The following is a 27,452-nucleotide window of genomic DNA, read 5'->3' as shown; positions in this document are numbered from 1 at the left end:
CTAAAAGTGATTCCTACTTAGTCTTGTTTCTTGGTTAACCGGCTACCTGCCTGAGTGGCCCTGGCGACAAGGACTACTGTCTTCACATTCTTCATAGGCTCAGTGATACAGAGGCAGCTAATCTTACATTTTAGGTTTCCTTTTCATCTCAGAGCATATCCTTTCCCTTCCTTTTTTCACTTCTATAAAGATGGTGCTTGCAGAGATATTTAGAGTAGGGAAGGAAACGGTGAGATCCTTGTGCAGAAACATAGCTGGCAGTTTCAGGGGCCAGGGAAGAGAGAATGTGAAACACGACAGGCCGCCTGCTAGGATATTTAATTGAGTTTAGTATTGTTTGCCATATTCCAGTTTCATCACAGTGCGTGCAGGGCTATCGGCTCCTACGAGGGTTAGGTCTGAGATTTGGATCAAGTCAGTACATGTTGGTGGGCTTCTCATGAGATGAGGATCCCCTCCAAACCTCTCTAAAGAAAATAAAAATGTAACCTAATAAGTTAAAATATGCCCAGAGACTGTTGTCATACTGAAGAAGTACCACTTTCTAGAGGAGAAAGGTTGCCTATGGAAAGGTTGTCTTTGTGCCTATTAGAATGTAAGCTCCCTGAGGCGAGGGACTCTTGGAAGCAGAGTATCTCCAGTATCTAGAATCGTGGCTGCCACACAGTAAGGAACCATTGTTTGTTGAATGAATGAATGACTGAAATAGCTCTAGAAGTGAGAAGGAGATTTTGTTTATCCTCTGTAGCAGGATGGTAACATTCGTTAGATGAAGCCTCCTGTGAGCTCATTTACCAACCTTTGACCTTAGGGCTGGAAGTGCCTACAAGCAGCAGGTGGGCCCTGCTTTCCAGCCAGGTATCTCCCTCACGATAAAAGAAAGGTTAACACACTTCAGGTCGGCTTGGTGTAAATTATACCTATAGTCCAATCACGTGATAAAAATAAGTGTGTGATCCTAGAAGACTGAGAATCAGATTCTTTTTCCCAGTGTTCACACCAAAGTGTAGTCTCCTTTGGGCCAAGCCTGAGAAGCCAAATAGCTGATCTTTCTCTTTTTTTCTTTGAGATTTTAGCTTCAACAGCAGATGTTACATAATTGAACAGAAGCCACCGACCCCTCTCTGACTTTTATCTGAAAGATAAAGGGTCAGAACATGATATCTGAGGCCTTTGATGCTTTTCAGAAACAGCAGATGGAAGACTTCAGTGAAGAATAAAAAGCTAGCAATTTAATTTAGGCTGAGTGAAGACAAAAGATTTCAGAGGAATGGAAAATGGATCAGATCCAAAAGCATGTGACCAATATTTCACTTTGCCTTTAAAAGAACAGGTGGCTTGAGAAACTTTGTGGCAAACTTGGTTTTTCTGTGAATTAATATTTCCAAGTTATTACCACAAAAATAAGACGAGTAGTAAATTTCCTACTAAGTTTGTACTTTTCTTGGGTGCTAGTTGGGAAAAGAAAACTCCCTGTAGAGAAACCAAAAGATTTAGTAAAAAGGATTTTAAAGACCTGATGGAGGAGACTTGATCCCACATGCTAGAAATTTAAACCAGATTTTATATAGTTTGATGGTGGGTACTTTTTTGGTAAAGATAGGATACTTCTTCTGAAATGGGTTTCTGTAGCCATGATCCCTAGACTTTTAGGAGGTAGTGCGTCTTTCAGCATTCAGGGCAGTGATGGGTTTAGCACCAGGATGTAGTAGCAGACATGAACTTAATTTGAAATCCCAAGCAGTAAACAGAATCGAACCAACAAAACCCCTTTGTAGCATCCGATCTGAAGGGTAAGGATGACCATGTAATTTATTGGCCAAACCAGGACACTTCTGAGGTAGAAAGGGGGAACCATTTACAATTATGCCAGAAAGCGGTGAAAACTAGAGTTGTCTCAGGACTTAGTGACACTTTACCCAATGGAATTAAAAACTGAACGTGCAACACAATTACCTGGAAACCTATTAAAAAACACAGACTGCTGGGCTCCACTCCCACAGTTTCATATTCAGTAGGTTTGGGATCAAAAATGTGCATGTCTGACAAGTTCACTGGTGATGTTGATGCAGCTTGTCTGGGGACTGCGCTTTGAGAACTACTGCTCTGCCTAGACAGGCGTGGCACTCTTATGCTGATGATGTAATTTTCAGTTGAAAGAAACTCTCCTTAGTGTTCAATCCTCCTCCGCTAGACAGCCTTCTGCAAATGAGGATACCCATGAAGGAGACGGCAGAAAAAACTTGCGTTGGCTTCGACCTATGTCTCTGTGGACTGGTCTATTCTTGGTATTCCAGAGACAGCTCACTGGTACCAACCTAACTTTCAAAGAGATGTTGAAACCAAATGGAAGAAACGTGACTTCTGGTTTCTTACCATACAGACTTTGGCTTGGGGAAGTCTCAGCACCTAAATTCACTCTAGAGACTTTTTTTTTTTTTAAAGAAGATGTTGGGGTAGGAGTTTATTAATTAATTAATTTATTTTTGCTGTGTTGGGTCTTCGTTTCTGTGCGAGGGCTTTCTCTAGTTGTGGCAAGCGGGGGCCACTCTTCATCGTGGTGCGCGGGCCTCTCACTGTCGTGGCCTGCGTCTTGTTGAGGAGCACAGGCTCCAGACGCGCAGGCTCGGTAGTTGTGGCTCACGGGCCCAGTTGCTCCGCGGCATGTGGGATCCTCCCAGACCAGGGCTCAAACCCATGTCCCCTGCATTAGCAGGCGGATTCTCAACCACTGCGCCACCAGGGAAGCCCTAGAGACATTTTATAGAATGAACATTGTTATGGGCAACCATGTTCCTCTGCCCTTTCCTTTTGCATCTGAAAAAGTAAGGTGGGTCACCAGCAGCTCTACTGGAGCCATCTGAGAAAATGTGGCCAGGGTTCTTGTTCTTGGTGCATCTGCTCAAACTGACACAGTCTGACCTGGAAACACAGCTTCACCATGGGCCACCAGCGTTGGCCATCAGTACTCCGCAGGCTTTGTCACATTGGACTAAGTGAACTTGCTAGAATTGCGTCATGCAGGACTCCTACCTAACTGCAGAAACAATGCTAGCTCCTTTTTTTTTTTTTGCGGTACACGGGCCTTTCACTGCTGTGGCCTCTCCCGTTGCGGAGCACAAGCTCCGGACGTGCAGGCTCAGCGGCCATGGCTCACGGGCCCAGCCGCTCTGCAGCATGTGGGATCTTCCCGGACCGGGGCACAAACCCGTGTCCCCTGCATCGGCAGGCAGACTCTGAACCACTGCGCCACCAGGGAAGCCCACAATGCTAGCTCTTTGTACGTTGGAAAAAAAACCCCAAACTTCCAATATTTCTCAGTTCAGCAGTTGACTTCAGAAACATCATAGATGTAATGGGAAATATCTGTTTGTTTTTCTTTTTAAATCAAAAATAATAGGGGGGGTGCTTTTGCTTTTTCAGCATTTATTCATTATTTTGCCCTCTCGTTAACTGACATAGACTGAATGAGAAACACATAGATAGATTTATTAGTCAGGCAGATGTGAATGTGGGATTCACCGTAGATCAGTGGTTTTTAAAGGGTGGACCCCCAGATCAGCAGCATTAGTATCACCGGGGACTTTGTTAGCAATGCAGATTCTTTGGCCCCAACTTACTGAATCAGAAACTTTGCGGAGTAGGGCCCAGGGATATGCGTTTCAACAAGCCCCCCAGGTAATTCTGATGTGTAGCAAAGTTTGACAGGCACTGTTGTAAACGGTTTTATGTTATATCTTATCTGTCTATTTTGGTCTCCAGAGGTATTGAAATGTCTGAATTTTGCTTTCCAGTGGTCTGATATGTAATTTCATCCACATCTGCCTCGATTAAATGAGTCTTTGTAATAATAGTGAAAGCAATGATGATGTCAGCCAACATTTACTGAACACTTTGTACATTACTGTGTTAAAGATTTTACAAATAATATCTAATTTAATCTTACGGTAGTCTTGTGCTGATATTATCACTGTTTTACAAATAGGGGAAAGGGACTCAGGAGCTTGGTAGACAGGCCTCTTAGCGGGTGGTTTCTTAGTATTTTGCTGCCTGGTGTACCCATTAGCTGTTTTAATGTGTCTCCCCTCCACCCCACCCCACCCCCAAATTCTCCTGATTTTGAGAGACTGTCTTTTTCTACTCCTGTCTCCTTCCCCCTTTTGTATCCTGTTTAAATATGTCAAGGATAATTATAACTTTATGTTTTTAGAGTAATTTTTCTCCCCAGTATATGTGTGTGACACTAGATTGAACATTCTTCTCACCAGGGAATTAGAAATACCATCCTACAAATGCACGATTGAGGATGAAAGTAGTTGAACAGGATGGAAGGATATGCCAACTGGCGATCGGTGGGGCAGCGTGGCAGGGCCGGGAGGGGTGTAGCAGTGGGAAGGCTGGGCTGACTGAAACCCTGTGGGGTGCGGGTACCTTCCTTGTTCCCAGGGGCTCAGGCTCACTGTGATATCAGCTGGGTAGCGTTGGTCAGGGTGGTTACCTCCTGTCTGCCTACTTCCTCAAGTGTGAAATGGGCACTTTCGCATCTCAGCAAACAGTAGTTTTTTCCCCACGCCCTGCCCACCCTCCCTTCCTGGGTCTTCACGCTTTGAGTATCCTGGTGTCCCCTCATTTCTTCCTCACTAAGCTGTAACGGACACGACAATCTATAGTTTATGTGTATATGACCAGTGTGTAACGTGTATATATGTGCATACTTTTATGTGTGTATTTATAGATTTTACTGAAGTATAAAATTTATTTGTTATGTTCACAGATCATAAAAGGTTATTTTGATACTTTAGAGTGAGTACATTGTTTTATTTATTTATTTATTTTAAACTTATCTAGGTTTTTTTTTTTTTAGTGCCAAAGCTGTTTTCAAGTCTGTACGTTTTAGGAAGATAAATATGCAAGCTATAGAGTATTTTCTGTTTTACCAGTGTGACCTTTGGTTCACTTTCTCCATAAAATTAGTCGTCCTTGCTTGAAAAAAATATTTCTGGGCTGGATGGATTGCATGAGATTGGTTCAGTGTGGATCTGTGCTAATTCCCCTGTGTGTCATTTAAATTTATAATGTTTAAAGTATTTTAAATAATTTAGCTGGTTAGTCCTAGACCATAATTAGTTAACATGTGAACTTAAAGTTTTGCTATTGCACAGGATAGATGTTTGTGATTCACTTTCAAGGTAAATCCATACTTTACTAGGTATTAATAGGGTTCATTTATCCCAATAACAACAAAGATAAAAGCTTTTATCTATATAAATATATGTACAAATAGATACTAACTGTATATCTATGCCTACATGAACTGGCCAACCAGAACATACTCACACTGACTTATAGGTATTATTGTCGTAATTGAGTTTGCAGTTTTTAGAGGTAATTTTGATATATATCTACAAGCTTTTGAAATGTTTGTCCTGGGTGAATGAATACCTTTTAAGCATTTTCTCTGATATCTCCTCATGACAGATGTATTTTGACAACCACAGTCGGAAATCCTAAATAATCATTCAATGATAAAATTTCAGATTTGGATCCCCAAGCCAGCATGAGCAAATATATTACTATATCAACCAATTATAGTTCTCAAACCCAAAGTTACTTACTGAGAATGGGGACAGTCCAGTGGTACTCAGCATCATTGCTGCCTAGCCCAGAATTCTCCTCTTCCATTCTCATGCCCCCTTCACACACACTGATGTTCTTTCATGGAAAAGCTGTTTCCTTACCTGTTCGTAGCCCTTCATGTGTGAGTCAGACAGCATTCATTTCAGAATATGTCTCAGTGGACGCTCCAAATGAAGACTGTTCTATGCAGAGTTCTTGCTCGTCTTCAGGAAGAGATGAAAATCAGGAGCTTGACAGAAACCATGAGATAGTAGGTCGACTGTCACTCTGCTGAACTGGTCAGTTAGAACTCACTCAAGGTTGGGAAATGGAAACAAAGAGGAAGAGAGAGATGTTTGGATCTCCGTGGGTGTCAGGCTGGCCTCCCTGCTAGTTCCTTTCCTTCAGGGATCCATAAAAAAGCGTGGTCGTTTTTTTTTTTTTTCTTGCCTTCTTGAACTTTTTTCTACTTTTTTTTTTTTTTTTTTTTGCTCCCCGACGTCGCCACGTCATCTGGCAAATGAACAGCCAGGCAACAACAACCTAAGTCAGTTTTCTTTTTAAACTTTGCCATTGCCAAATTCAACATGTGGTGAAAGGTGGAGAGCTGGTGGGGTCACTGAGGTAGGAAGACAAGGCTGCAGCTACCACACCCTCCTAAGAGGAAGCTCTTGTGGGGGAGGAAAAAACTTCCCTCTACCCTTCTAGGTTCCTGGGGCTGGCCTCAGAATTACGTTGACATGAGACCGACTAAAACGTTTAATAACATGTGTACATGGGAGAGACCCAGGAAAACTGAGTAACTCACCAAAATGGCAGAAGCCACCACCTCAACCCCCATCTTCTACCAAAGACAAGAGAAGATGTTGAGGTTAGTGGTCTGGGAATTCAAAGGGGAGGAAGGCAATTCACAGGAAGATGAAAGAAGAGCCAATGTTTGGTAAATAAACGTTTGCTGTACGGTACAGAGACAGTGGGACCCCGAGAGGCATTTTAACAAACAAATTCTGCTAGGTTCCTCCCTGTCTACACACCTAATTCATTTTATACTGTAGGTATCTGTAGTGGTAGCTCCCTCCCTGGAACAGGTCCTCTACCTAAATTCTTTTAGGCAGTTGGGGGGTAGGTCAGAGGTTCCTGAGTCTTTGGTGCCTGAATTGTTTCCAGCTCAAAATAATTAGCAGGCCTAAGAGACACATTTGGGGGGCGGGCAGGTTTTGCTCCCCGTTCCTTGTCAGCGGCCACACAATGTAACAAACAGATGGTGAGCGGGGCTCCCCCAAAATGTGGAATTAGTATTTGAGTAAAGAAGCATTCTGGCATCCATGACCCCATCTGTTAGATAAGAGGTGCTGTTATTTTCTTCCACATTAATTTTTCCATATTTAAGCATTACTGACAAATCTTGGGTTGGCCAAAAAGTTCGTTTCGGTTTTTCTGTAAGATGTTACGGAAGAACCCAAACGAACTCTGGGCAACCCAACAGGTCACGAGTAGGACTTCAGATAAACTCATCATGCATTAATCTTTTGCTAAGTGTGTGCTGCTAATGTTACTGTTTTGAAAGTGAGAGGCAGGAAATCTCTGTATTTTTGGTTTCTTTCAGGTTGTATAATATAATTTGTAATGTTCCAAGCAGTGCTCTAGTGTCTTTCCCACTGAAAAATCGTGTGCAGTTAGAGATGGAAGTACTCAGAATTGGGCTGTGAAATCCCTCATCAGAGTGTGTGACTCAGAACCAGATAAGAAATTCTGCCCTGGAAGGCTCTTTATTAGGCTGCTACATTGCAGGTGTGTTCTCTCAGGTGGTTCCATGGCCGAATCGTGGGCTCACAGTTTAACGTGTCAGGTTCAATTTGACTTAAAAACATAACGTATGTTTGCAGTCACAGTAGTCAGTAGTACTTATTTCTATGCTTATGATATGCCAGGTGCTGTTCTAGGTATTTTATGTGCACCTACTGTGTGATGGGCTGTGTTCCAGGCACTGGGGATGAGGTAGTGACTAAGTCAGACCCAGGTCCCTTCCCTCATGAAGCATATTTGCTTATTTTGAGTCTTACAGACAAACCCAGTAGTCACTACCGATCCTTAATAGACTCAGCGGAGGCCCCGAGGGACGCAGGGCTGGTTTAGGCAAGCTTCCCACTTGGCTCTGCCTGGGCGCACCCATTCTCCCTCCCTCCCTAGTGCCCATAGAGTCCTGGCTGCTGCTTTGACCCCTGGGGCTCAGAGCACCCATTTGCCTACAGAGACTTGCTAGCTTCAGCTTGCAAGGAGATCTGGTGGGCAAATACATGTAAGGACAGGGCTTCCCTGGTGGCGCAGTGGTTGAGAGTCCGCCTGCCGATGCAGGGGACACGGGTTCGTGCCCCAGTCCGGGAAGATCCCACATGCCGTGGAGCGGCTGGTCCCGTGAGCCATGGCCGCTGAGCCTGCGCGTCCGGAGCCTGTGCTCCGCAACGGGAGAGACCACAACAGTGAGAGGCCCGTGCACCGCAAAAAAAAAAAAAAAAAAAATACATGTAAGGACAAAGAGACATAAGGACGATTACCAGGACACACTGCAGAGTCCTTCACATGTAAACATTATGCTGATTAAATGGACGATTTGGCACTAGCGGTCTCTCAACTGCGGCTCTCAAGACTTCCCTGACTTATTGCAGGAGGCTCTGTTTATTCTGACGGTCTCAGCAACACCCATGATTTTTCCCCGCGCTCCCTTGTGCCTCTTGCCTTCTCCATGGGGTGCCCCGTGTTTGTATGCAGCAGGACTCAGGTGGAAATTATCATTAAATTAAACTCACTGGATCTGCTTGTTTTCCTCTTGATACCAGGAGTTGCAAAGTCCAAGGCCAAAGGGATAGCCCTACCGGTGGTCACCTGAGGGCAGGTAGTCCAGATAAGTGAAGTAGACCCAGTGTAAGACCCTCGGGGACTGAGGAATGGTGGAGAAGTGGAGAGCTCATGGCCCACCCAGCGGAGACAGCTGCTGAGCTAGACCTTGTTAGGGTCCAGTGTTGCCTCCTCTGTGGACGGGCCAGTGTTGTCAGAACCTCAAGTGGTGATGGCCCTGTTTTAAACACTCTTTTGTGTTTATGTGTTTTAACTCATTGGGTTCTCACAACAGCTCCGTGAGCTGGGTGGGTTCCACCTCTTTCTTAATAGATGAGGAAACTGAGGCACAGAGATGTCCCACAGCCCCTCGAGTTGGGATTTGGACCCCGGCAGAGCCACTCCCGGAGCTCGTGCTCTCAGCTGCACTTTTGTGTCTCTTCTGGTTTCACAGGCCGTCTAAGTCAGACACTTCTCAAATCGTGTAGGCCTAATGTCTTGTGGGCCGAAACGGAACCTGACTGACTGGCTCGTGGGAAGCCGGTTTGTGGCCTCTGCTTTATAGCAGTTGTATCGGCAGGTAGCTGGGGGACTCAGATGAACACTTGTCTGCGAGGACTGGATCCAAGCACAGATACACATCCTTTCCCGCATTTGACTGAGGAGCGCTTTCTTTGTATTAGATCCTTTCACCGCCAGTTTACACAGGAACCATTGGAGGGACGGCTCTTTATATTTTTACAGTTGAGAGAGTAGAACTTGGGAGAATGCAACGAAGATGCTCAAGCCAGGAGGTAGCTGGGCTGGACTCTGCAGCCAGAGTTTAGATTCAGAGTTCAGGATTCCTTCCCCAGTTCAGCGGCGCTTTTCTACAGCCACGTGAACCGTGACCGCTGGTTCATTAATTCATCAAGCACCTGAGAGCCGGCTCCTCTAGGCAGGACAGGCCTTGTTGGGAGCACAGGAAAAGTGTATTTTCTCATTAGGAAATGCTGGTTGTACGCATGTGTGCGTTTTAATCTGAGGTAAAGAGAGTGATGCCTGCAAGTAAGTGGTGAGGGTGATGATGATGGTAGATACCAAGGCGAGCGGCAGAGTTAGTGGTCAAGGCTGTGCTTGCCTTGGAACTGGGGAAGACGAAAACATAAGAATCCAGGAGGAACTTGGTGAGTTGTCTGTTCATCTCGTCTTCTCAGGATGGCATGTTTCAAGACCGAGTGTCTGCCTTAGAGTCTTTGGCTATAGGAGCTTACTGCCAGCAGCGCAAGGGCATGCCTTGTGGTTTCTCTTCACATGTTTGGGAGACTTTTAAGAAAAACCTGGGGCTACCACCTCTTCACCCCTGGGCCCCTGGGTGGTCCCCCTTGCCCTCTGCTCACCTGGGGACTCTGAAGCAGTTCTGACTCTTTTAAGCTCATTGTTTATATACTTGACTGGCCATTGACACCAGCTGGGGAGCTTTAATCATGCAGATTCCGAGACACTACTTCAAACGAACCAGTCAGTATCCTTGTTTTTGGCTCAGGATTCTGTATTTCCAAAAGTGTCTGGGTAAGTCAGAAATGTGGCCAGGTGTGAGCCTCCCTGCCTTGCTGTTTTGGAGCCTCTGATCTTACAGCCCTTGGAGGAACTTTTATCCTCCGGGCAGATGTCCTGCCTCCTGTTTTGTCTAACTCCCTCCAGCTGCCTGGCCCTAATCAGTTACTGCCATAGCTTTGGACGCCCGTGCAGACCTGTGCCCTGAGAGCAGAAATTGTGATGATCAGAGGACTGGTTGGGTGGTATTAGTGAGAGGAGAGATTCATAGGGAGACCTTGAGGCAGAGAAGAGGGCTAGAACATCCAGAGATTAGGTGAAACCCAAGGAGGAAGTAAGAATATCATCAGGGGCTTATGTAGCAAAAACAATAATGTCTGACTTCTCCTGGGGCCTTGAGTTTTATATTTCAGCCTGTCTTCTCTTATCATTTTTTTTCCCTGTTGGATGTCAGTGAATGATATAAATCTGTCCTTACACTGTCTTTAGTTACTCCTCCTCTTTAGCTGGGAAGTTTTAGGAGTGGAGTCTTCCTTTATTTATGCACCTCACCCTGTTACCCAGATTTTGAAAACTGGCCTCAGGTGTCCCAGAGTGTGGAGCTTGTGGAAACCTGGGCATATTTGTGAAAGACTCAGACGTATTTCAATGCAGGATGTAAAGTTGGCCCTGCAATCATTTTGTATTTCCTTGAGATTTATGCTGGGCATTTTGTGGATATGCCTAAATGTACAGATTAGCTTATATACATTTTTTTCTCTATTAGAAATGGAAATAAGTATCTTATTAATGTTTGCAAAAATATTTTATCTTGACAAACTATTGATCCTATTTTGTGTATTTTAAAAAATAGGTATTTTGTTCTGATGATTAACGACGCAAATAACGTGGCTTTATTCAACACTAGACACCCGTTTCAATACAAAATAAATAAAATAATAGTGATGATGGTAATAATAATAGCAGTAGTAGTAATAATAATAGGTAGAGGGCATATTTCCTGCTTCCAGGATTCCAAAAAGGAAAAAAGACAACATACTGGATGTTTTGTTTTCCTTTTGTCTCTGATGCTTTGATTTATGCCGAATAGTTCTATGTTCCCTCAATTTATTCCCATTTCCCTTTGTGGAACCCTAGGATTAAAATACCACGGGGCTTCATCCTGATTAATCTCAGAACCCTCCACATAACCGGCTATGACTGCCACCCCCAGCCCACCCCACATGCTCACACATGCACACATTTCCTTTCCCCAGCATTGTTTCCAGGCGGGACTCTGCCTTGTCAGTTACAAGACTGGTTCTATATAAACATCCCTTGTGTATTTGTACTACAAATAGAGTGAGTCTAATACAGCGAGTCCTCCAAGGTCTGTTATTGTTTCCAGTCAGTTTCAGTCCAGCCTGGCAAGGACTGCCTTAAAAGCTGGTTTACTTACTTCTATAAATGTCTTATTTTGTTCCTTACTCCAAAATCTTTTCTTCAGGTACAAAAACAACTTTATTGTTATTGCCTTATCCCCAATTTTTCCCACTTGCTTCACTGGATGGTGAGCCACACTAGAGCAATTTGCTTTTTCCCTCTTGCTGTCTTGGGGACTTACTCATGTTAGCCTATATAATTATACCATTTTTTCTGCATAACTTTGTAGTATCCCATAATTTATTTAGTCAGTCCCTATTGATGGACATTTAGATAGATATGAACATTTTCAATGAATCTATTTTAACTGCAGGAGCTCTTTACCGGGTTACATCGTTTTTAAAAAATAAAGCTTTGCTGACAAGTGATTTAGTGTGTGTGTGTGTGTGTGTGTGTGTGTGTGTGTGTGGCGAGGGGGTTATGTTTGCAGACAGGATTCCACTGGACATTAAGAGTTATACTGGGTTAAGGATACAGGGGATTTTAGTACAAGGCTCAATAGAAACATTATAGGAAAGTGCAGAGAAATTTAAAGGAAATGAATTTAGGGAATTCCCTGGAGGTCCAGTGGTTAGGACTCGGTGTTTCCACTGATGAGGCTCAGAGTTCAGTCCTCATGGCCAAAAAAAAAAAAAAAGAAGAAGAAGAAAGGAAGTGAGTTTGGAAGTTGCCCTCTAAAAGGATCTGTGAAGGAGCTGGTGTCTGAAATGATGGCTCTTTTATGCCTAGAATGGGGTGAAAGTCAATCTGGGACGAAAAGAACGGTGTAAGCTAAGGCATCAGGGAAGGAAAGTCAGCAGAGGTGGGTGGGGCATAATGTGAGGATATCTTGATTGTCATGGTGAGGCGTTCATAATTCACTGTACCATGACGCTTTCGAGCTTTATGGTAAGATAATTGAAGATGTGCTTTAAAAAGTGTGATCTGGTAGAAAAACATGGGATGCAGACATGCCTTTTTGTGTTTCTCTATGTGAAGCATCAAATCCTGCCAAAGTCAGTGCATTGATTTAAGGTGGTGGAAGAACGTGGCAGAAATTATGTCTTTAAAACATAATTAGTCACTATATTGTAAAACAGTGCTTTCTTGTTTGTTTGTTTTTAACCTCTTGAAATGAGCGACAGGCTCCCTCGTTGGCGGTTGTGTGCTTACCTCTATCTGAGAGTTATAATTGGAGAAACAAATGTCTGGTACAATATCTCCACCTTCTGGAAGATTGGCACCAGTAACAGTTCATAAAAATAATTGATATGTGCAATATTTACATATTTTGTAGACGGCTAACAAAAACCTCACTTGGAGATAGGCACTGACGTTGAGTCATGAGTTGAATACCTAGTCTCAATTAGTTGAAATGCTCAAACAGGTTTTCTGTGTTGCTAATATTAGATTGGGTTTAACCTTAAAAATCAGAAGGAATGAATTTCAGTTGATGATATTGGCAAAGAATCAAAATTGAGAACTCATAGTCACAAAAATAAAATCTCAGTGCATGTATTTCCTCTTCTATGTGTGGATTTTTGGAAAGATGCTCATAAAGCCAAAGAGGCCATCTTCTTTTATCCCTCAGAGCCTCCAAAATGTATCCTTTCTCATTATTTCCATTCTGCTCTTAAGACTCACTTCACCTGTCACTGTCTCTGGGCGTGCCCCTGATATCTTGGCATTGTTCAGTACTTCCCACATGGCCTGTGTTTTTATATCAGTCTCAGCTGGAGTGGGCAGTGGCTGCCTTGGTTGGCTTGTTTTGGTCTCACCAGTGCCCGCTCCTATAGCAGGCTCTCAGAAATGTTTGTTGAGTGAATGTGTGTTACCAAAACACACGGGAGAGGCAGGGAATATCCCACAACTGTATGCTCTGGTCCTGTAGGTAAAGATAAGAGAGACGATGGAATTAATCTGAAAACAAGGACTGTGAATTTTTTTTTTTTTTTTTTTTGCGGTACGCAGGCCTCTCACTGTTGTAGCCTCTTCCGCTGTGGAGCACAGGCCCCGGACGCGCAGGCTCAGCGGCCATGGCTCACGGGCCCAGCCGCTCCGCGGTATGTGGGATCTTCCGGGTCGGGGCACGAACCCGTGTCCCCTGCATCGGCAGGCAGACTCTCAACCACTGCGCCACCAGGGAAGCCCTGTGAATATTTTTAAATACTGTTATCCCAGTGGCATCAAATCATCTACTCACTTGTATCTGCCCACTTTTGAGTTCCTTCCATAGGTTTCTGGACCCCCGACCTGCATAATGATTCATCCTAGGATGGGTCCCTTAGAGGATTGTGCCCTGCTTTATAAGACGGTTTATTTGCTTAGCACTCTGACTGCTCAGCTTTTTTAGTAAATCGTTACAACAAGTTAGGAAAATGAGCCTTCAGAAGTCACTGAGAGAAGCTTCGGCTAGAATGAGAATCTTCGGCTGGAATGAGACTCATAGAGAATGAATACTTCATTTTTATTATGTCGATGAAAATAATCCATAAACAATCTGGAATAGGAATAGAAAAATGTTTTATTTGAGCCAAACTGAGGACTTAAGCCCAGGAGACAACCTCTCAGATAATTGAGGAACTGCTCTGGAGAAACGTGGTTTTCAGCACAGTTTTATGTCTTCTCAGAACAAAGAGCATCAAACAAGTCAGGGATACATTCCTTCATGGTTTCCAAAAAAAGATCAGCACATATACAGTGAGTCAGTGTGGCCTTGGCACCTGGGAGGGGAGTCTTGTCATGGAAGGAGGACCAACATTGGCATCCCAGGAAGGGAAGAATTTAATCCTTATTTTTAACAAGGGCCTTCTTTACTTCTGGTCTGTGCACCCTTTTCTTTAATAATTAAAGCAGATGTAGAGTGTATGTTTGATAGGCCACAAACAGGCTGTTCTGTTAGCACGAAATTCAAGTCAACTCATGTATAAGGCAGAATGACTTCCCCATGCCTCGATATCAGTTAGATAAACCTTGTATCAGTTAGATCAACTTTCCCAGAGTTCTGATAAATAGATATCGCCAGTTCAGGCTGCCTGATGTGTGAAGAGCAGGCTCTAGCATGCTTAGGGGAAGGTTTTGTGGTGGGGACACTTCAGGGAACTTGCCTGAGGTTAACTGAATGCTGTGGGTGAGATCCTGCAGGTTTTTGTTGTTGTTGTTTCCCCCCACCCAAGACTAAGCACACCTGAAATTTGTAGACTCAATCTTCTGTGTCCAGCAAACTGTTGTTAGCTAAAGCACACTTGTATGTGCTTCTGCATTGTGTGAATGTTGCGTGGTCATCTTTGGCAATTTAGTTTCCTTGGCAACGTGACTGAGAAATTTTTCTGTGGTTTTAGGCCATTAAGGCTGCAGAGAGCTACGTACCTGTTTAGTTCATATTTGGAGCACAGCAGTGATTCTTAGGCTGTTTTGCATGGACCAGTTGGCGTCATCAGAATGAAGAATCAGTGAGGCCAGGTTTCTGTGTTTAGTCCTCAAATGAGCTGTGCAGGGAGCAACTGTGCGTGTTGCCCTTGTCTTATTCCCAGGGATCACGAGGTGGGTTGAATGGGGACGTGCGGTTCCACTTGTGTGACTTCATCATGACCGGAAGGCTCGTTCGGATCCCATGTTCTACTCCTCCTTCGGGAGCCTGGCAGGCTTCCTGGAGGGGGTGTTTATCTAACCCGAGTTGTAGTTAGTTGGTGACGTCAGTGCCTTCAGTGGCCCAGCCTCCCGACCAGCCTTTTTGTTTAGCTGTCTCCATGGAGGGCTGTGTGTTGGAAGGACAAAGGCAGCCGCCCTCTCTAAAATCCTGTCGAAATCATACCAATCATAAATTTCGTACTTAGTTGTTAATAGTGGGACAAAAGATTTGTGATGGTTTTGCTGTAGAGGAGAGAGAGAATTTAAATTAGAATTTAGCTTATGTGTTCCTTCAGGAAGCCAAGGCAAATAAAAGTACTCAATTTGGGTGAGCTGGGTTATTTCCTGTGGCGTTGAACAAAGCCGCTAGCAGCGAGCACTAACCTAGAAACCGTTATCCACCCACGCAGGAAACCTCCATTCGAGATTTTTGTTGAATAGCTGCTCATCCAGCATCCAGGGCTTCCCAGTTTGTGTTAGTAAACTGGATGGAAGAAGCTTCACTGTGGGGCCTCTCGCTGATGAAATGGCTGGATTCCCTGAGCCCTTTTTCCTCGTCCTAAGCTGCTTGTTGAACTGGGTAACACAATCCTAACGTAGACGCGAATTTTCAGATGTGCTGTGCCCACAGGTTTGCCCACACTGTCTCAGTTTACACCCGTGCCAGCTCAGTAAGTGACACTTTCATTCTCAAAAGTTATCTAGGTTTTGGGCCTCCCTGGTGGCGCAGTGGTTGAGAGTCCGCCTGCCGATGCAGGGGACACGGGTTCGTGCCCCGGTCCGGGAAGATCCCACATGCCACGGAGCGGCTGGGCCTGTGAGCCATGGCCACTGAGCCTGCGCGTCCGGAGCCTGTGCTCCACAACGGGAGAGGCCACAGCAGTGAGAGGCCTGTGTACTGCAAAAAAAATAATAATAATAATTTAAAAAAAAAAGTACTAGGCAAGAAGAGTATATGAGAGCCTGGGACAGAAGGGGGAACTTGAGGCCTCTAGCAGCAGTGCCGGCAGTTTAGAATCATGGTGCAGTTGGTTCATTTTCTCCTCTCAGCTGGGCGTACGGTGGGAGGTGGGAGCCAGGTTTGCTGTGCTCCCAGGTCCTTGCTGGTCCATGAGACGACACAGCCTCCCCCGGCCCGAGGCAAGCCTGATGCAGGGCCAAGGCCGGGTGGAGGCCTAGCTTGCCCACTGTATCTGAGGGCGAATCTGCAAGATTAGGTGCAGGGCTGCTAATAGGGGTGAGCGAAAGAGGGGTCATAGGATGACTCAGAATTTCCAGTTCAGGTGCCTGGGTGGATGGTGATGCTGTTAGTCAAGTTCAAGGGTTAAGGAACATCCTCCTTGGATGAGGTGGAGAAAGTGATGCAGTCCATATTTTTATGGTCCCACACTACCACGCAAAGTGAGGTCTGTGTGTGTAGATAGGTTATATTATGTCTGGCTTTCATATCACTGTACTAAAAATAGGTTGAAATATATCCCACAGAAAGAGTGCATTGGGTTTGATGGGGTTGAGAAGCCCTGATCTAGATGATTCCAAATTTATATCATGCAAGTGTTCTACCCAGTATTCATGTCCTTATATATTTATTCATTTTTCCATTGTGTTTAATGGTGGCATTTCTCTAGCTGCATAAAACAGAACATAAAAATCTAAAGACACTGGTGATATGGTTCAGGCTTTTTGAAGAAACACAGAGATATTTATTTTTGATACTTGACAGATGGCTTCACTGCTACTGAAAGTATTTTGGTTTGGGCTAGTAGTAACAAGCATGGATTGTGATGTTTAAGGTCTGTTTCTAAGGACTATTTGAAAACTATCATAGGTTAAGGAGCTGAGTCATGTTTGTTATACTAAATCTATTAGCCCTAGTTATACATACTGTGTGTTTATATGTGTGTCCAGGTAAACATGTCTATAGAGTGTTGTTGGAAAGTCTTGTTTAGAACATTTAAACCTAAACTTAGACTTGGAAGCTTTGGGCAATCTGGTGACTAATTCTAGCTTCTTGTTCATAAGCTAGGCTGATTTAATCAGATGTGTGGCTCATTTCTGAGAACTGCTGCAACCAGTGGATATTCTCTGGCATTATTCAAAGAGAAATTGGCCACTTTATCAAGAATGCTTGCCAATGAAGCTGTTTGAAAGAAAGGCATTTCCAGTTTAGTTCCATATCTTGCGTTTTCAAATGAGGAGAAGAAAAGATAGGTGGTCTAATAGCCACATTACACCATTATAAGAATCATTTTAGATGATTTCTTGTTATTGTAGCTTATAAGAAAAAGTTTAGAATATTCAGAATAAAAGTTGCCATTTGAATCCCATGCATTTCTTGACACGTTAAAAATTTTAACACTGAGTCTTATTCCTCCTTCTTCAACTCTAAACTCTAATAAATCATTTTATATTTAATTAAAATTTTTTTATATGTCAAGAAAGAGCAGTCAGTATTTGTTCCATTTTCCCTGTGAAATCCATGTATGTTGCAGCCTTTTTAGTTTTTTTTAACATCTGTAAGATAATTTCTTATAGGTATTAATTATTTTTTTAAACATTTCCATCATACATTTGTCTAGGCAGCTCCAGGACTGTTTTTGGTGTACATTAGCATTAAAGATGACTGAAGGAAGACTCGGGGGGAAGGGTTAGGCCGTGTTATTGTGTTGTCAGTCGCAAGCAGTAAATAGGACAGGAGTTGTTTTCTTCAGTTGTTTCATGAATTTTACCACTAGATGGTGCTAGAGGGCTGGGGACGGGAGCTAAGTCAGCATCTACCAGATGTTTATGTTGAAATTTGAAAATGTTTGATCTTAAAAAATATTTACTTTTATAACTCACTTAGATATAGCCAAAGATTATTGTAAATATAATGTTAGACATATATATTTTTTTACATGGTATGTGCCTAGTAAGTATTTATTGATTTGATAGCTGTCTTCTTGTGGTGTTCTGTCTGGGAGAAAACTCTCTATTTATGAGATTTAAGTGACCCCCAAGCTTTATTTTGCCCTTGTTTTTTTTTGTTTATTTTTTTCTTATATATCACATTTCTCCAAAGTGATCATAAAATTTGTGTTTTAGGTTGTACTGTCTCTGTGCACAATTTTGGCTTAGCTATTTACCTAAATTTATGGATTTTCCTTGTTACCATTCCCTTGAAACTTTAGTGGAGAAACAAATTCTGATATACTGTTTGGAAATAAGAAGAAAATGGTATGAATGGTATAATGAATATAACAGAGTTAGTAATCCACTGAAGATTTTCTATTAGGTCAGTTTCTTTGCATGTAAGTTTTATGAGTAATAGAAAAATTTCTTTTTGAAAGTATCTGAATATGTTTCTCATTTGCATAAAATAAAGAATAACTTTGTTATTTATTGCTGCCTTAAGAGGGTCCTGAAATATTGAATATAATCCAAAGGCTCCATGTAAGAAATTTTAGATTTCAAGTTTAAGATTGTTGCTAAATTATCAACTAATTGAAAACCAGTCAAATAGAATTCTTGTTTTCTTCAATATTAATGCAGTAGTTTGTATTAATTTATGACACCAGCACAATATTTTATGCTATTCATGTTGATATTATGTTAGTCATATAAATGATTCATTCTTGGTTGGCCTGGATAAGTAATTTTTGTGATCACAATGTGAGCATTGGTGTAAAAAACAAGCAGTATGATTCTGATATTTTGGTGATATGGCTTTAAAAAAATAGGGATAATCCTTTCTATTTTTTTCCTAAGTCAATGTTTTAAGATGTCCCATTGATTTAATCATGTAATTTCAGAGAATAAAGCCACCCTTACATAAAATGTACCCACTAACTCTACAGCAATCCAATTTTAGAAACATGAAAGTGGGATTGAAATATTTTAAGGACCTCTTAGACTGAGGCCTGAATTTTAGAGGATTAAATGAAGTCTGGGGTTTGGTAAATTTCAGAGCACCAAATGGAGCCATTTGATGCTATTAAAGATGGTAGGTTCTTAGTTTTTAGGTTCTAAGGTGAACATGCCTTTAACAGAATACACACACACAGGGAAGTGGGTAGTATCACTTTTGAGTGGGATGTTTGACTTCTTTTTTGCTCACTTTAGCTTTCTAGAATTTCGCAGATCGTTTACAAGAGTCTAAATAAGATATCATACTGTTTTGCATGTGTATGTCTGCTTTGTCTCCGTTAACCGGTAATGTTCCCTTTTCCTCAGCAAACATGCCTTCACTCCTGTTCTTTTAATGCTCCCCTGGTTCCTTGTTGAGTGTTAGGAACAAATCAGGCATATCTAGTCAGTGGTCAAGCAGCTGAAGGCTTTGAAAAAGAATGAAGGCTCAAAGGTTTATATCGAAGGAGAAACTATTCTAAGATTTTAAAAGCTACTCAATCTTTTTGGACTTGATTTATTGAGCTCTGTTCTTCAACTGAAGGTCTTACTTTTAAACGAATGATATCCCTGTTAATGATGGGATATAGCTCAAAAGGAAGACTATTTTAAAACTCTCATTTTTCTAAAATAAGGACTATTAAGTGGCTTTTGAATAAACTGTATATACTTGATTATTAACCAAGACTTCACGTCCTCTTCTCTACCCTTAGTACAGGAGGATTCAAATGCAGCACAGGGTATAATAATGGCAAACATAAGTTCAGAGTGTTTTATCCAAAATCTACTTGTCTTAATACTTTTTTTTGTCACACTTTTTTTTTCTCTGAAATAATCTAAGTTTAAAATCAGTTAATTGACTTAAGTCTTTCAAATGCGTTGCTTAAAAAGAACACAGTTGAACTTTCTTGCCTCCCCCACCCTGCACTGTGCAAGTTTTTCTCGTGTGCATAAGACATAAATAAACACAGACAGGGGATAATGGCTAAAGGTTGTGTATGGGCCATAGATACAATGACAGAAAGACCTAGCAATCCATATTTGCTGAGTTACATCTGCAGTGAATGAGCTGTGTTGAAAACAGCATTTTCTTTCCCAAATCTTAGGGATCAAGGTTAGATAGAGCTCTCTCTACTTCCTCTTCTCTCAGAAGTGGCTTCAGAGCACCAGCATTTCCTGGAAGCATTTCCTGCAGTGCGCTGGCATTGCTGTGGCCTTTTCTGCACCTGTAATCTGCTCCTTCAACCCTGAGCCATGATCCCTGCCACTCAGCGACACACCACCTTTTGTTAATTTCACTTTTTGGTATGCCTTAATGTTTTTCTCAGTTCCAAATTATACCCCAATTTCATATCATTTCAGTTCTCTTTTCATCCATACTTCGATGGGCTCAAGCGAGGGTAATCAAAAGACAAATTTATTTACACTTTGTACATATTGACTTCAACAAACAAGAGAAGGCCTGGTGGCCTTTAACTCCTACACATCCGTATAATCATAGTATATGCGGACCTCTGATCTTCTGACACTTTGCAGTGATCGGATGCTTTCACTCCGTGTTCTGATATTTGATTTATTGAACAGCCTTCTTGAAAATGAGCGACACATAAAAAAGTAAATTATTGGATCCAGGCACACGTTGCACGCAGACAAGAAAAGTGTCATTTCTTTGCAGTAATACAGGATTTTGTGTGCCGATTCATCTAGAAGTCTGTCCAAGTGACTAAATGTAAAAGGAATCCTGCACAAGTGATAGGGTAGAAAACAGGTGAAAAACACAGCCACGACCACTCTAATGCTCTGGTTATGTTTTCGCTTTCGGCTTGACTGGCTTATGAATTGCCTGCTGGATTTGTGGATGTACCTGGATATGGCTATGTAGCATCCTATCAGCATCGCTAGCACAACCACAAACAAGCAGCTATTGACATAAATGATGGCCTTATGCCATTTCACTCCCAAAGGACTCTTAAGTTTCATGCACTCATGAATATTTTCCCTAGTTGGTTGACCATTCGTTAGGATGATGTTGGGCAAGGACAGGATAGCCATGAGCACCCAGACACCAAGAGATAAAATCTTTGTAAAGGTTATGCTGTACATGCGCGAGTCGCCAAATGGCTTTACCACCTTCAGGTAGCGATCAATGCTTATCAGCCCAAGAAACACGATGGAAGTATACATGTTGGCGTAAAATAAAACCGACGTGTATCTGCAGAGGATAAACTTGAAGTACCAAGGTCCAAATCCTGCATCGTGGACTATTCGAAATGGAAATGTCAGCGTCATTATGAGGTCAGCAACCACTATGTTCTTGAGATAAAATATGAAGCTGGTTTTATTCCTAATGTGGAAGAAGATCCACACTGCTAGACCATTCAGCAAGAGGCTTGCCACAAATATAACGAGGTAAAGCCCGGGCAAGACGACAGTGTCAAATTCGTTGTTAATGGTGGTGTTCTCTCCGGGTCCATCGCTTGTGTTACTTGGGGTGTGATTCCCTGGACCGTGCAGCTCATTATCTGTAGGAGAAGCGGGGAGACATCACTTCAGTGCTTTGCATGCATGCCCTACAGAGTGCTGGGCTTCCTCACAGGCTGCACTATTGCCGTTTCGGGCTAGTTAAAAAATGTCTTTAGTAATTTAAAGACTCAATTTATTGCACTTTGAATATTTTGAGCGCCTAAAGAATTGGTGGCCTCACACAACGAGGTCCTACTGTATGGTGCAGAGAACTATACTCAGTTTCCTGTAATAAACCATAATGGAAAAGAATATGAAAAAGAATGTATGTGTGTGTGTGTGTGTGTGTGTATAGAACTGAACCACTTTGCTATACACCAGAAACTAACACAACATTGTAAATCAACTATACTTTAATAAACAGACGAAAAAAAATTAAAAAAAAAAAAAGAACTGGTGACCTCACCCCTAAATCCCCCACCCCCACATCCCTTGACTAAAATGTGAATTTCTGGTTCTCTATGCTAACTGTTTGAAAATGAAAATAAATATACCAGTGAAAATTATCTTGATTAGATTTCTAATTCAGTGTTTGATATCCTTACAAATAGAATCAACAAAATTTGGGAGCAGAAAATTAGAATTTTATATAACAGAATGGTAGCATGTGGTTATTCTTTTAGTGCAGTCTTTGGCAGCCTCTTTGAAATACCTTTTTCTCTCTCTTAGTTTTAAGCTATTTAATCATCAAGAATTGGGAAAAAGTAACACTAGCAGGTCATTTTGAATTTTTTGCCCGTGACTTTTTTTTTTTTTTAATAATACTTAAGAAACTTTAGGGACCATCGTTAGGAAGAGAAATAAAAAGGAACAATTGTCATTAATATTTAAATTCATTATCAAGGAGGACAGTTATTAAAAATAATTGCAGTCTGGTACCTATTTTAACTTACAAGTCTAGATTGTACCTATTGTGCTGAGAATATGAAAATTTTAAACCTTTTGCTATTTTGGAATTTTGAGTTCGTGTTTTTAAAGACCTGCACCATACCACTCTGTCATATAATGAATGAAATGGTTTATGAACATTGGATTTGCCTGACAGCCATGAGAACGGGCCTCTCAGATCTCCTACTGCAGGGAGTGTAATTGATGGGCAACTCCAGCTCAGTGTTCTGAACCCAGCACTGTTTTCTTGCTGATGCCCCGCTTCCCATGGACTGCTCCCAGCCAGTAACTGAGCACGTGATACTAAGGCAAACCTGTTCCTGGGACAGTAGAGGTTTCTCTGATGACTGACTTTGGCTGGAGGACTTTTCATCAGTCTGGTCAAAACTTTCTTCAGGGCTTCCCTGGTGGTGCAGTGGTTGAGAGTCTGCCTGCCGATGCAGGGGACACGGGTTCGTGCCCCAGTCCGGGAAGATCCCACATGCTGCGGAGCGGCTGGGCCCATGAGCCATGGCCGCTGAGCCTGCGTGTCCGGAGCCTGTGCTCCGCAACGGGAGAGGCCACAGTAGTGAGAGGCCCGCGAACCGCAAAAAAAAAAAACAACTTTCTTCAGACTACACTGAAGTCTGAATCTTCCTCCTCTGCCTCCTTGCTCCCCTCTCTCTTCCACAGATGTCACACCTGCACAGCTGTCAGCAGTCCCTCTGGGCATCCCCCCCATAATTCTCTTGACCATCCAGTTACGTTTTGTCTTTTTTTTTTTTAAACTGGCACTAACAATTTACAAATGAACTGTTTGGATGTAAGTTGACAAGGAAGGTCATTTCTGAATTTTCACGTCTCACTAATAATGTTTACTGTAGTTACAGTTATGTTTTGGAATGAGTTTGTTTTAGAGCTAACGGCACGAATTCAGCCCTCATTTCCCTACATGACAGGCGGCGAAGTATATATTTTGTTTCCCTTCTTTGAAGAAGTGAACCCAGGAAGAGAGTTTTGGTGATTATAATCCAAAACAGGTTCTTAAATTGCTGCCTGAAATATAAGTGTAGGGCTTCCCTGGTGGCGCAGTGGTTGAGAGTCTGCCTGCCGATTCAGGGGACACGGGTTCGCGCCCCGGTCCGGGAAGATCCCACATGCCGTGGAGCGGCTGGGCCCGTGAGCCATGGCCGCTGAGCCTGCGCGTCCGGAGCCTGTGCTCCGCACCGGGAGAGGCCACAGCAGTGAGAGGCCCAAGTACCGCAAAAAAAAAAAAAAAAAAAAAAAAAAAAAAAATATATATATATATATAAGTGTAGGCTCTTCCCGAGTAACCTCGTCCCCTTGCTGATTCTTCCCCTTTTATTCTCTGCTACAAGTGTTTTTGTTTGTTTGTTTGTTTTTGCGGTACGCGGGCCTCTCACTGTTGTGGCCTCTCCCGTTGCGGAGCACAGGCTCCAGACGCGCAGGCTCAGCGGCCATGGCTCACGGACCCAGCCGTTCCGCGGCATGTGGGATCCTCCCGGACCGAGGCACGAACCCGTGTCCCCTGCATCGGCAGGCGGACTCTCAACCACTGCGCCACCAGGAAAGCCCTACAAGTGTTTTTAAAAACTGGCTTTCCTGGCTTAAACGTCCTTACACAGGCTGGTAACTTATACCTGGACTAGCCTGTTATGATGAGACCCACAGTGTTATTAAGCTTTACAAGTTTAAAATGCCTGATTCAGCTGCCATCTGTACTACTGTTGCCAGTTTCAGGTATTGTCTTGGAACAGGATCGTTCAAGCCTATCTTTGACTTAATGAAGTGTCTCAGCCTTGGCTGCTTCTGCTCCACCAGATCTACATCAGCATCCATGCCCTTAGAAGCTTCTTAAGATGTGCAGCTTTACCTGGGTTAAGATATCTGCTTGACTTAGTTTCCCCAATTAAGCTAGTAGCAGTGACTTTCGTCTAACCCAGAACAGAACCCTAAGGGAAGTAGAGAGAGGACAAGTAACTTTTAATCAGGATAAGTGGTCTAGCTGAGGGGCCCAGCCTGAAAGGGGGCAGCTACATCACCTCCTGAAACACTGGTTATACCTTGTAACAATTACTAACGAATGATTTTCAAAACCATTGTAAATGCAAGTAGAATGGTTCACGAACCATAGCATAATAGGCATGGAGTATTTCCACCCTTAGTGTTGGCTCCCTGGATCTGCTGTGCTTATCCACTGTGGAACGGAAGGACCCATACTTCTCAGGGTTGGGAAGGGATTTTGTGTCTGTTTATTATATACTTTAAAGTTTTAATTGTATGAACAAGCACTCTTACTAAATGACGATTTACTGATCAGTTATGTTTATTATCAAACACAGTCTTAAATCAGCATGTCAGAAATAGTCCTTAAAGATACTCTGAGTCGAATAATATCAGGTACAAGTAATTTTGTTCTACAGTGATTACTGGACCGTTTCGTGGCTTTGAGACAGTCTCTGATCACATCACCTCACAGTTTTAGCAGTTTTACTTCTTTAGTTTATGTATGGGATTAACGTTTTAGAATATAGGACTTCTTAATTCAATGGAATAGGCTTGGGCTTGTTTATTACTTCATTTACAAATTCTACATTTATGAGGCAGCTTAAACAAGTTAGTGGTTAAAGCCTGTTACGGGTTATCCTATGCAATAATATGGTAGTGGAGAGAAAAATGGTTTCTGAGAAGCAGGAATAGCCATCTGTGGGTTGCTCTGGAAGGTTCAGATCTTAATATAGAGAGTTCTGTGTGACATCGATTTTTTTTTTTTTTTTAGAATTAAGTCTGTGGTATATTCTTTCCTGCCAGCATTTCTTCTCTTCTGTATCATTGCCCCAGATTTTCCAAAGCCTGTGGCTATGCCCAGAAGCGTTTCTCTGCAATGTTCCCACTCAGGAACAAAGACCATTAAAAGTGAGTGGCTTTCTTTCCCCAGGAGGTTTTATCATGTTGTTCTTTGCTGTCCGTAAAGAGCTTGGCCAGGTTAGGGAACATTTTTAAGGACACGTAGTTTGGTGATTCAATTAAGAAAAACTAGAAGCTGTCTTTACAGTGTAAAGGCTGTTTTCTCACAGCTCACACACTCCTTGTCTCCCAGGATGTTATTCGCTGTTTGTTTAGTGCAGAGCTTGATTACAGGGTGATAATCGAGGGTAGAAATCCCTTTCCTATTCCCCCCTCTGCTCCCCCTCTTCCAACTCCTTTTAAATTAAATTAGCAGAGGCAACGACATACGAACACTGGTTCCACAATAAATCATCATTTTGTGCCAGTGGGTTTGTGAGAGTGATTTTGTGGTATGTGTGTTGCGGCTGTGGCTGCCTGTGTTTGTGTGTAAGGGGGATTGTGTGTACGCCTGTGTGTGCTGGAGAGATGCGTGGGCTTTGTAGCCAGATACTGCATTAGCCACATGTGGCTCCTGTATTGGACAGGGCCGATAGAGGGCATTGCAGACAGTCCTCTTTGACAATGCTGGTTCAGTCACTTCATGACTTTGTAAGATGGAATAAATAGCGGCCCTTTTGCTGGATCTTCTGAGAGTTAAATGCTCTGCATACATTTCGAGCACAGTGTCTAGTACTTAGTAGGTGTTCACTCTCTGACTTTTGTCTCATTAATAGCAGTCACATTCTGAACGATATGTGTTGAAGAATCTTGGTCCTTTTGCTTTTGGTGAAGCTGCATTGTTGCTCGTTGGGGTACGTCACACTTTGGCACAAAGCGTGAAAGTATCAACGATATATCACTGCTCTACCTGCCAGGTGGGAATGAAATACCAAAGTCACGCACATTGCAGGGTGTCACTCCCCTGGCACAGCTGCCCTTGCGTGATCATTTTCTAGCTACCTGGTAGTATAGGTAGATGTTGTCTTGACCTCTTGGGGAATCTCAGTGAACCTTGATCTAGACTGTTACATCTGAAAAGTAATATGTACTTTAGTTTGGGTATGAAAAACTTCCCCAATTATTAGTTTAATCTTTCTTGTTCTTTTAGAGATGGCCTCTAGCTGAAACAAAGCTTAAAAACAAAGTGACAGCAAGTTAAATTTCTCTCAGTGATGCCACCCTGCATGTCTGCTGTTTTACATTTAATGAAAGGCAAGGATACATGCTGGTTTATTTTGTTAGTTGCTTGGTGACCGCTAAAACCCCTAAATGGCCACATAGTGTAAATAACAGTTATTGATCAAGTAAGATTTTCTTTGCATTTTTCCCTACAGCTTACCTGGTAATTTTGCAAGTGTCAAGTTGAGCCCCATCCTTTAGTTCTGAGGGACTGTAAGCAAAAATACGTGTCAGGAAACACTCGGGGATGATCGAGGCAAGGGCTCAGCATAGGTTATTCCTGGTTTGATTTCTGGGGGCCGGGGTTGGGGGGAGAGAAACAGTTAGGCAGGAATTTGAACACACAGTATTTCGATCTTTACTTTTAAAAAAAGAAAAAAAATGATATCCCCACAATTCAGAAAAGGTCTTATTCTTTGGATAGGAACGACTGTGCCCCCTAAGAATTGTGTGTTTTTCTGTGCTCTTTCAGTGTGCCAGGAAGCATGGACCATTTTCTATGTATGCTCTCTCCATCTGAATGCCACCGTGTGGCCCTGGGAAAGTTACTTAACACCTCTGTGACTCAGTGTCCTCATCTCTGAAAGGAGAATAATAGCAGTCATACAACAGGATTGTGATAAGGATTATGTGACCTAGGCCATCAGGTGCCTATCAGAACCTAGGTCAAAGAATGTTCTCAGGACATATTAGCCTGTGCCTTGCCATCCTGCTTCTGCTTCATTCTACACGCCCCAGCCCCTAACCTCAGCACATGTACTCACATACACGTATGATGAGACTTTTTAACAATCTCCAATTGTATATAAATTAAGAGATCTAGCACTGATATATGCAAAGCGTGTTTTTTTTTTTTTTTTTTTTTTTTTTTTTTTTTTTTCGGTATGCGGGCCTCTCACTGTTGTGGCCTCTCCCGTTGCGGAGCACAGGCTCCGGATGCGCAGGCCCAGCGGCCATGGCTCACAGGCCCAGCCGCTCCGCAGCATATGGGATCCTCCCAGACCGGGGCACGAACCCGTATCCCCTGCATCGGCAGGCGGACTCTCAACCACTGCGCCACCAGGGAGGCC

General features: G+C 42.8%; 2 protein-coding genes across 2 annotated transcripts in view; one reads left to right on the top strand and one right to left on the bottom strand.

Annotated features, from left to right (window-relative positions):
* MED12L (mediator complex subunit 12L) overlaps window positions 1-27,452 on the top strand; it is a 319,746-nt gene that overhangs the window by 170,307 nt on the left and 121,987 nt on the right. The gene's annotated exons all lie outside the window — the stretch shown is intronic.
* GPR87 (G protein-coupled receptor 87) lies at window positions 20,383-26,968 on the bottom strand (the record flags this gene model as incomplete). Its single annotated transcript, XM_081234368.1, has 2 exons — window positions 26,543-26,968; window positions 20,383-21,425 (listed from the first exon to the last, which is right to left on the bottom strand). Exons 1-2 carry the CDS (start codon window positions 26,574-26,576, stop codon window positions 20,383-20,385), a joined length of 1,077 nt encoding a protein of 358 aa, XP_081090494.1. The 5' UTR covers window positions 26,577-26,968.

Source organism: Mesoplodon bidens (assembly GCF_964165515.1).
Source record: "Mesoplodon bidens genome assembly, chromosome: 5".
Taxonomy (NCBI): Eukaryota; Metazoa; Chordata; class Mammalia; order Artiodactyla; family Ziphiidae; genus Mesoplodon; species Mesoplodon bidens.
The sequence above is the reverse complement of the archived record's forward strand: the minus strand, read 5'-3'. Positions and strand labels throughout refer to the sequence as shown.